We start from the raw sequence: 11506 nt of genomic DNA, 5'->3' as shown, positions 1-11506 counted from the left end.
CTTGGACAACCCCAATCCAAACTCTTGTCGAGAACTCAACAAGGTTAAGAGTTAAGTACACTATTTATACATATGACAAAGCGTAACATTTTCAAAACAACTAGAAGGGTTTGTTCTCTTGCGTTGAAATTCAGTTCAGTTCAGTTCAGCTTCTAATTTCCTTCTCTTATAAAATATTCAGTTCAGGTTCAGTTCAGTTCAATTCAGCTCAGTTCAGTTCAGTTCAGCTCAGCTGAGTTCAGACAATGAGAACAGACCCGAAATAGAAATAATCTCTCTAACAAGCGGGAACCGTCTCTTTTCTTGCCATAAGTATATGCAATAACGATCATAGTTTTATTGAAAGAATATTTTTGTTTGATTCAATTTGTATTAATTAGATATAAATCTCTTTGTAGATGTGAAAAAATGTCTTTTTATTTATGAATCAATCTTTATTATTAGAAAAAAAAAAAGTTTTTCCTAGCATATTCACAAGTTAAGTTGATTCACAACCATCAAAGACCAAATTGTACAATCAACATTAAAAAAAATGTATTTGTATATATAAACCAAATCCAGATAATCCAATTAAACTGGATCAGAATTTCAAGTCACAACAGCATTGAAGTAGCACATATTGGCAAGTTGAAGGACAAATATACGAGTAAAATATAACTTCATCAGCTAGCTTATTCATTTAGTAATCATATTCTTATAACATTATAGAATACTTTCACTACTTAACCAAGCAGGGTTCAGGGGAAGGGCGAAATCCATGTTCTAGGGAAGCTTTCCAGATTTTGTCTACGTCGAAGAGCTCATCACCACATTCGTTTACATTCCATCCTTCTAAGGCATGTACAATTCCGGCCACACGCCACGCGCTAATCACCCTTCTTGGCAGCCAGTTCTGCTCACACAAGCAAAAACAGGATCAGTTTTTAGTAATAAGGACTTAACTTAGGATATGTCACAATGAATTGGTAAACAGAACAAACCTCACAACAATGCAAATTTCCAAAAGACGTAGGTGCCACCATCGATGGAGTGTTTAAGTAGAAGCAGTCTTTCCTTGTTTTCTTGGGAGGGAATTGAGAGTAAGGAATCATTATAGTTCCCTTCGATGCTATAGACTGCTCGATTTCTGACAAATCGTCTCCTACTAACCATACCTACATCAAATAAGAATACTTCATCTCCAAGACCATCATACATATTTTGTACTATTAGTCCTTAAAATCATGAAGTTAAAATTTATTTGATGGTGGTTTTTTTTTTTCCCCTCTTCTATTACCTTCTCATTGCAGCCTTTTGCTGAAAGAGACAGATTCGCGCCATCTTCTTTTGTCATTGTCTTTTTTAGCTTCTCATATTCAGCCTGTCTTACGGTAACAACCTAAATGATACATTAAAGGCATTAGTTTAATGTCACAAAGTAACCTTATCAAGGTGAAATCATTTATGTATTGGTCCGAAATTGCTACTTGCTAGGTTGATTAGGGTCCCAATGTTATGAGATTGTTACCTGGATGCCCTTGTGGCACAGCGCGGAGACAATGGAGTAAGCAACCTTAGTGAGCCTACCCCTAAACAGAACATGAGTAGTTCCTGTTGGAATGTTGTTAAGGACTATCGCGACAGCTAAGCTGCTACCATCAACCACTTTCACTTTGAGCTTAGGATGCCTTTCCAAGTAAATTTCACCATTTTTGTTAAAATTGTCCCCCTGAAGGAACACCAATCACACGGATTGAGGTTAGCTAGCTTATCTAGTTATGTAACACTTACAGGACTAGAAGATAAATGAACGATTGAATCTTGTTCGCTTGCCTGATTTAAAAGTCCGAGGCTCACTACTTTGATCCCCTTCTCCTCTGCCTCTAGTATGGCTTCTTCGATCAAGTTGTTAATAGCTGCTCGTTGCCATTGTAAAAGATACTACAAACCAACAAAGATAGGCAAAATCAATTTCTTTTTGTTTTCAACATACGAAAATAAACATAATTTTGTAGGGAGTTATAAACTTCAAAACTGACATGTATCCTGTAAAATGGTGATAAACTTACATGTATCCTGTACCGCGGTACAGCCCATGACTGTGCCTTAACCTTCTTAAAGGTATTTCTTTCGACGATGAATGTTTGGCCATATATCCATGTCAAGATCATAGACCATAGTGTAAGAGGCCACATGAGCCAGAGATACCAAGTCGAGGTCAGAGGATTCGAGGCAAGACCAGCAAATCCTAATCTAATTTGGTAAACAGACTGTGGTGTTGTCAGATGAGTAAGATGAACAACATCAGGAACATCATCCTGCTTCTTAAGAGAAGTTTCGTATAAAGTATCCGTAGACTTGTCCATAGTTCCATAGATATAGTCATAAAATGGCATGAAAAGTGAGTAGTTTGTCCTAAATTGAGTATGATGCAGAGAGTGAAACCTGTTACCACACCAAAACCAGACATATAATAAGCATCCATCTAGGTACAACCTCAAAGTTTTTACTGATTTTACGACGAAAGATATAAGAGATACTTACGAGGGAGTGTACATGAGGTACTTGAGGGGAGGAAATATGGTAAACAACCATTTAGGAACAACCTCGAAGTTGCAATGACCCATATTGTTCATTAAGTCAATGTAAGTAGCATAGATGGTTATGGAAACTATAGAGGATGCTCGAGTTAATATTGTCGATAGAATTGGAATGGCAAAGAGAATGAAGTATACTATATGCTCAGCAAATGGATGAATCACCGCTGCATACAACAATCAACAATGAAAAATAGAATGAGTTCGTTACAAATAATAATGTACAACATTAATTATACTGCCTCTGTTTCATATTATTTGCAACGATTAGATATTTTCTACTCACAGTAAATAATAATGTTATAAAAAGACTTACAAGTAATGGGCTCGGTGACAATGGAAGTATGGTGATGGGAGTGGTAGCGCGAGTAGAGGTAGTGATGGTGGAGAGCGCGATGGAACCAGTAATAGAGAAACTCAACAGGACCAGCATGAATTAGGAACATATGAATTAGACCATCAGTTCTCCAAAGGGGTAAGTTTTTTGCAGTTTTTAGCGCCAAATAGCCAACATAAAACAAGATCCCATTCAACAGTATCTGATCATCCCTATATTATTCAACAAACAACAATTAATTTTATTTTTCATTATGGCAATTGATGTTATGATTGTATCAAGAAATCTACTAGTACACATTAAAATTTCGAGTATTATATGCAATAATAAGAATTTTTATTAGTCTTAACATGTTTTTTTCGGGTTGGGACAAAGGACATAAAAATGTACACGAGATTTGTTCCCAGGTCTTATGAGTCACCAACTAATAATTTGATTTTTTTTTTTTTTTCTTTTTTGCTACTGAATTATTTTCCTATATATTGGTCACTCTTCCCTTTCTTCAAAATTATCTCATGTGATCAATTCATCACCCAAAAAATATAAATGGGTACGCTTGCTTGTGTTGTCTATTTCACAGTCCAGCTCAAGCCAATAAAGTTTCAAATTAAAGCATTGTAGACAAAATCAAGAGTTGAATGTCAAGTTGTCAACCAGTGTAGTATATATTCAATTCGGTTGATGCTCGGCCCTGACTAGACTTCAAATCTCTCGGTATTTTTTAATCTATTATTTACAAGTTAGACACTTAAGAGTAAGGAAAAAGGTTATAGGGTTCTCACCTCTAAGTACCGCAAATTAGACTTAAGAGATTCGACCTAGTAACCTTAAGGTTATAAGGTTAATCCCCAATGCAACTAACTAATATTATATTATTCGCTATCTCTGTCAAATATAAATTTAAATGATCGGTAGTCAACTAGTCATAAATCTCAATGGATACTTTTATCTAACTGGTCGGCTATTTTAGAAGCTCTTCTTTAATTTAAGAAAGTTAAGCTATGACCTTTTTTTTCCACTTTTTTGTTTAGTCTAACGATTTAAGTCCTTTAAGAAATCTCCGTATTTAATGTTTTGTATTTGCTTTAATACCTACCTATTTAATGTACAATATTGATCATTAGTTGATCTTAGAAATTACAATTTTGTGCATGTTTAACTAAAATTAAATTAGTTTATAAAATGCGTCAAAATATTAACGGTGCACGTCATATTCAAGAAGATTATCTTCAAGGCTGTCAAAGAGTGGCAAGATCATGTTCACCATCACGAGGTATACACACCCTTTTGCCCATTAGCCCATCACAATTTGTGGACCATTTTGTCTTCCTTTTAAGAATGAACAAACATACTTGTATAATTTTGCCGTATTAATAACTACTCTTAAGAGCGCATACATACATTTAAGTCATTGGTATGACACATATACACTATATTTTTGATAAAAATTGAACGCAAAAAGACAAATAAGATAAACAAATAAAGAACCACTCGTGTATGTATGCACCCGTCATAATAGATTAGATTTAATTTAACTCCCATAACAACTACTAACAACGAACTTTTTACACACTTAAAAGGGTATTATTCAACATAATTAGAAATATATGTATGTATGTACTATACGTACCAATTCCTTTCCCTGTCAACTTGTTCGAACTCGAGGCTTTTATCAAGAATTAGGTTGTTGCCTTTGGCCGTTCGATGGCGCGAAATAGTGATCCAAATTTGGTTGTGAAGCATCCTCCATAGCATGAATGGAAGTATAGCAAGGTACGCTAGATCTCTTTCTTCAGCTCCTACTACATATAAGTATATGCTGTGTACCACAAAGGGTGCCACTACAATATACTTTTGCCATACAAAGAAAATTGCATGCACCATTTTGTGAGCACCAAAATTAGATACAAAAATTTACTTATTCATGACTCAAATTATAAGAACGTTTTAATTTAATTTGCCTTCTTGATCGAGGAACATTAGCCCCCTGACTCTAAGATCTCACGTATTTTCCTTTCAAAATTACCCTTATTTCGAAGACACACCTGATTTTCACTTATCTGAACTTATTAAAACTTATTTTAGTTGTAATTTGAACTTAGACAGCCCTTATTAGAACTTATTTTTCCTGAATTGAACTTATCAAAACTTATTTTTCTTGAACTGAAATTATCCGAATTTATCATAATTTATCTAAACTTATTAAACTTGAAATAAGTAAAAATAAAATGAACAAAATAGACCATTAATTAAATTGAATGGAGACTGAATTGAAGAGATTCTACTTACCTTTTTTTCCCAAAAAATAGTAGACATGATAAATGACGGAGGTACACTTAATTAATTATCAGAAGTACTAGCTACTACATACATTTATTTGACTGAACACAATTCACTGTTAGTGGATCCATATATTTTTCACTATTTTAATGAAAACAATTGTATAGTATATTAGTTGAAACATTCATTTTATTTTTAAAAATTTTTTTTTTTTTAAAAAAAAAAAAAAAAAAAAAAAAAAGGTTCCATGAAAATTAAATCAAGGAAAACCCAATATATAGTTTTCACCTTCAAATATAAATGATATTCACAAAACGAAGATATTATATAATATATAATGATATTATTGCTAGTTTAATACAGTAACACATACTACATGACAATGTTACTTGATCTTCATTAATCATCACAACCTCAAAAAAAAAAAAAATAAATAAATAAAAAAATAAAATCAATAATTCAAGTTTTTCTTTCTGAAATAAGAATGAAAAAACATGTAAAAATTACTTTGTATCATAATTGAAACTTGTACAACACCACCAATGCAGTACTACTCGTATCACATAGTAGTATAGTACATCTTATACGTATAACTTAAATTTATTTTTATTTTTTTTTTTTTTTTTTTGGTGTTTAGAGAGCCACAAGGACGAGGGTGGGAATCAATCCTAGGATGTCTTGGAATCGGGAGGGAAGCTCTAATAACTTAAGCTATCCCTCACTCTCAAACGTATAACTTATAATAAGAATGAAAAAATCAGTGTGTCAGTAATTAGCTCATGCAAATATAACCCAAAAAAAAAAGAAAAAGAAAAAGAAAAAAAGAAATGAGAGAGAAACCTTGAAGCTACCAAGAGGCTCCCATGGCCAGTGTGTAAGAAAACCAGGAGTATACGCCATAATTCTCTCTATCTATGTATCTTTCTCTCTTATATAATAAGAAAAAATACTTAAGAAACTATAAAACTTGGTAACGCAAGAGCACTATATATATAAGCCATGGATTTGCCTAATACATATGGGTCCTCCGGTTACTTTTCATGACAACGTTTGAAAATTGACTATTCACGTACTTCTCTATTTGAGCATCTCTGGCGAATAATACATACAACAAAATATATTTTTGTGAGATTTTGTTACGAGTTCTTAAATAGACCTGCTCCACAATAATTTATTGTCAATCACTAATACTTATTAATTAGGGACGCTATGATTGTTTTATTAATTTAAAAAAATTACTCCGTATTATTATTCATATTGATCATAAGAGTTTTTTTTTTTTTTTTTTTTTTTAAATGAAAGTTTTAATATATTGATCAATATGAATAATAAAGATTAATAATAAAATTAGAGTCATTATGTTCAACATAACGTTGGCCGACACATTTATACTTCAAGTTCACAAATAATAATAATAAAGGTCACCATATTAAAATTAGAGTTATTATGTTCAATATAGCATAAAAGTCCGTAATAATTTTATTGTGAACCAGATTTACATAAATTTTTTTTTTTGGATTTTGTTATATTTATCTCATTGTATATTGGGTAATGTTATATGTAGCCCTAAGGGCTATATATAAGCATTAAATATACTCTTGAAAATTGTATAAAATTAGAAATTCATGACAAAAACACGTGTAAATCAGTGTTATTAGTGTTTATATTTTGATGATTTCTTAACTTTTTACAATTTTTAAAATGCTTATATGTAGCCCTAAGGGCTATGTATAACATTTTCCTTGTATATTTATTTTGCATAATATTTCAAATTATACATGCGCGCGATATATAACCTCCGGTAGATGTAATGTGCAATTTTGAAATATTTTATACGGAATATCTCACAAGTAATATCTCAAAATTGAAGCATAATATATTAATATTGTATTATAATTTTTACCAGTGGACAAGTGTGAAAGACGAAACCTTAACTTGCAACTATAAAAGTGACCAGAAACTTTATCAATCAACATTATTTTCAAATTATGTACTTATGTAGGTTTATTAATACGAAGTGCGCGTTAACTTTAATGCCCGAGACCTATACAAGGGTTACAACAACCTAAATCAGTCGAATGACTAACGGTGCCGCAGATCGTGTGACAAACTGACACGTAGGTTTTGGCTTATGTCTTAGATTAGACTTTAATTTACGTTCCTATGCCATACATATTAACAATAATAATAATAATAATTTTTTGATATTTCTGTTTTGAAAAAAGACTAGAAATGAATGAACTTCTTCATTTTTAAATAATTGATGTAAATTGTTTGTAATTTTTTATTTTTTTTTTAAAGATAAATTGTTTTTAATCTAATCTATAGGAGTACAAAATTATGAGTAATATTTTGATATTATAATGATGAGATTTTTCAAATTATTACAGTCAAAGTTATATGTAAAATTGATTTTATAATACATGCATGTTACTCATCATACTTTTAGATTATATTATGATTTATTTAACTTATTTTTTGTCTATTTATGTTTTTCCTTTCCATCTACTCTTAATTAAATTCTTAATTCTATATATAAAGTAATTCTTTTTTATTACCTTATATTGTTTGGTCTCGTTGTCTCTCATTTAAATATCTGACAGTATTTAATTATTTCCACTCATTATCATTCATCATTTAGTTTATCTATAATATTATTCTTACATCTATGTGTTATTTATTTATTTATTTATTCATTTTAACTTTATTCATTACTTTTATACGGATGATAAAAAGACACGAAAAGTGTACTTTATTTCATATTGTGAACAAATTAACGGCCAAGGTGAGATATCAAAAACCAAAAAAAATTAATAGTACGAGTAGTGTTTAATATAGCTAGAACTTTTATTATTGTGGACCACTACATCACAATTGTACTTGGTATATGTATGACTATATATATTATCATACATTTTTACCTTATTAGTTATTACCTATAAAAAAGGTATCGACCGATAAAAAGTACCGGCGTATTAATGGTAAGCAACTACAAACAACCAGCAGCCTAGTAGATAGCAGCTTAGCCTCTTAATTCAATTGAATGATAAGTACACAATTCAATTGCGATACCATTTAATAATAACTCACGAACAACTCTAAGCTGTTTCAGGCCCCGTTCTTTAGAGTTGCTTTGCTCTGCTCTGCTTAAATCTGCTCTGCTCTGCTGAAATTTGTTTTGCTCTGCCCTGCTCTGCTTAAAAATAGTACTTAAAAATAGTTGCTTCAATCTGCTCTGCTCTGCCCTGCCCTGCTCTGCTTCAATCTGCTTGCTCTGCTCTGCTCTGCTGAAATTTGCTTTACTCTGCTCTGCTCTGCCCAGAAGCTCAAAAGAACAAGACAGATTATGCAACTATATATGCAAGTAGCTGAGTAACGGATTAGATTACCAACTAGAGATAGTACACTGCGTCATAAAAATTTAACTAGGGTTTGTACATAAATACGTACTTTGGAAAATTGAATGCATTGTTTAAGGTTTAGGATTGACTTTATTGAATATTTTAATTAATTACTCTCTCCGTCCCAAAACACATGAGACTTCTTTTTTACTATTATTTTTGTATTAGCCTTGATCATAATTTTTTACTACCATAATAAAAAGGGCTATATTTTATCATAAAATATGTTGTTAGATAGGTATTAATATAAAGTTTCGTAATATAATTTTCATTAATATGTAATTATATATATAAATAAAGTCAAACTAGTACATTAATATGTCTGCAATAATGTAGATTGTGTCATATGTTTTGAGACAGAGGGGTATTTTTTTTTAAAATACAATAGATAAATCAATTTCATTAAGGAAATTTTTGTAAGGTCAAAATCGATTGAATGCAATCGTTTGTAAGCTTAAATTGAATTTACATGATATTCATTTATAGGCTCGCTCGTTGTTATGTCTAAATTTAAGGGATCAGAAGTAAATGCTTGTTGTAATTTAAGTTGCACAACTTTTAAATGTTGTTAATCTTGGCTTAGATTTCTCTTTCATTTGATTCAACTTGTGGCCTGGCCTAGACCATTTACTCATTATTTTTTTGAGCTCGAACTCGAACTGAGCTTCAATCAAGTTTGATAAATTAAAAGGGGTGGCCTAGCTAGCCATTTTTTTGTTTTGATTTTTGTTTTGTAAGTGCTTTTGTTTTGTACATTTCTTTTATGTTTTAGAGTAATGTGAATGTTAATTTATAACGTATTCTTTAAGTAATTAGTGATGCTAGCTAGGACAATATTATAAAGAAAAAAAAAAAAAAAAAAAAAAAAAGCCTAGATTGAGCTTCTTTTTGAGTTTGATTTTCAATTCCAATGAGGTATGAATGAATGATAAGGAGTTTACATGCAACTGAACATGAACAAATGTAAACAACCAGTACTTCAAGCAAGCAAGATATATAGGTGTTCAATATCGACTCAATTACTTAAGTAGCTTGATTTTACCCTGTTCATGTACTTACGAGTTTTGACCTAATAAGTTCTTGGCTAGCCTATTTACTGCTTACTAGAAATATTATCGTGCAGTAGATTATGTTGCAGTTTTAGGTCATCATAATAAGCTAACACATCATCATATCACGTCGTACTCTATATGTATGAATACTTCTTTAATTCGTATATTAGTTTTTACTGTAGATCAGATCTTGTTAATTGTTACGAGTAGTAAACATCAAAATATCTCCATGCTTTATCAATTGGCTAAGGGCTAAGGCTCATCGATCTCTCGCCTAGGAATTTACGATTCTTTAATAATTCGTGACAAATTTGGTTATATGTATTTATTGTTGTAGTGCTTTAATTCTAAATTTCACAATCATAGGCCCCCACTAATATAATTTGCTGCTATTCCTTTTTTCCTCTAATAGCATAATATACGTTAGGCTCTCTTTAAATTAAGGTATACATACTTTTCAATCATTTCATTATGTTTTGAAATTAAATTATGTACTAATGCATCATTACCATACACTTATAATCCACCTTTTGTAGTACATGGGATCATCATGAATGTGGGGGTTGTGAGACTTGTGACTTTTGAGGGGTCTTGCGATTACGATATAAACTACTTCATGATATTAACATTATTTATCGCCCATTTTGATGAAATATACCATTCAATTCTAAATTTATTGTGTAGTCAAAAAAAAAATAATAAAAATAAATAAATAAAAAAATCTAAAATTTTAAGGTTGGTCGAATTTATTTTTGTCTTTTTTATTACCGAGTGTATTCAAAATATTTCTTATAAAGCGAGAAACTTACTTTATCAAACAAACTTAAATAGAAAAGTGAGAATATTTTTTTAAAAAGAGCTTTAGGGTGGTTATAACTACTATCTTTTATCTTCCTTTTATTGCAGAATTAAACATGATAGGTGAATCAAAGAACTAGCTAGAGCATTCACAGTGGCTAGCTACATGTGTAGCTACATGTGTTTGTAGATAGCAACTACCACATCATTATTTCTTAGCTACACTAAAACATCTAAGTTACAATCTCTCCACAATGTGGTTAGCTACTTATTTTTGTAATTGGGGCATCAGGTGGAGTAATAATAATAATAATAATAATAATAATAATAATAAAAATACATAAAAAAATATTCAATAAATCAATATAAGTGTATTGGGTGGATATATAGAGCTACAAGGTTTGACCTTAACTACACCCTTTGTAGCTCCACAATAGTGAACATGTAGATTCAACTATTTATAAATTGCAAGCAAGTTCTTTTTATACGAACATTGTGATGATCTTAGCGTAATTAGAGCAACTTCGGCTACAAGATAATGTAGCTTGCCATGATTTTCAAACAACATCAATTTTATGCTACAAGTTGCCCAAACCTACAGGTAGCTACAATATTATGTAGCTTGCATGGTCAATATTTTTTAAAAGAAATAGAAAAATAATTACTAAGCTGTCACGCGTCATTTAGAGAGTGGATATATTTTTTCAAGCAACCCTATTTGTTCGAGCTACATCTACTTGCAAGTAAGTTTAATTTTTTCCTCTCCAATGATTGAAAACTGCTATATATTTTTTTAAAATTGCAAGCAGGTCTCTACATATATACATCGATTTTTTTCTTTTGTTTTTTTTTTTTTTAAGAAAAGGGGGACCAAACTTTGAAAAGGGGTGAAACTATGAAAGGCAATGAGAGATATATGTTCAAACGATTATACTGTTAAACATATGGGCCTGCCCTACATACATGTTGCAGTAATCAATTCATTTTCACGGCTAGGTTTCAATTGGACTAATTTTTGAACGTGATTTGTTTGTTTAAATCAGATAGTATTCATCATAGTAA

General features: G+C 31.0%; 1 protein-coding gene across 1 annotated transcript; it reads right to left on the bottom strand.

The window, feature by feature from the left end:
* Positions 1 to 525: 525 nt before the first annotated feature.
* On the bottom strand, positions 526 to 6172 carry LOC145638379 (very-long-chain aldehyde decarbonylase CER1-like). Its single transcript, XM_081689346.1, has 10 exons — positions 6034 to 6172; positions 4544 to 4764; positions 2893 to 3125; positions 2524 to 2743; positions 2049 to 2424; positions 1813 to 1920; positions 1508 to 1708; positions 1277 to 1378; positions 981 to 1154; positions 526 to 892 (listed from the first exon to the last, which is right to left on the bottom strand). Exons 1-10 carry the CDS (start codon positions 6091 to 6093, stop codon positions 719 to 721), a joined length of 1869 nt encoding a protein of 622 aa, XP_081545472.1. The 5' UTR covers positions 6094 to 6172; the 3' UTR covers positions 526 to 718.
* Positions 6173 to 11506: the final 5334 nt, after the last annotated feature.

This window comes from Chenopodium album, chromosome 7 (genome assembly GCF_948465745.1).
Source record: "Chenopodium album chromosome 7, dcCheAlbu1.1, whole genome shotgun sequence".
In the NCBI taxonomy this organism is placed as follows: domain Eukaryota; kingdom Viridiplantae; phylum Streptophyta; class Magnoliopsida; order Caryophyllales; family Amaranthaceae; genus Chenopodium; species Chenopodium album.
The sequence above is the reverse complement of the archived record's forward strand: the minus strand, read 5'-3'. Positions and strand labels throughout refer to the sequence as shown.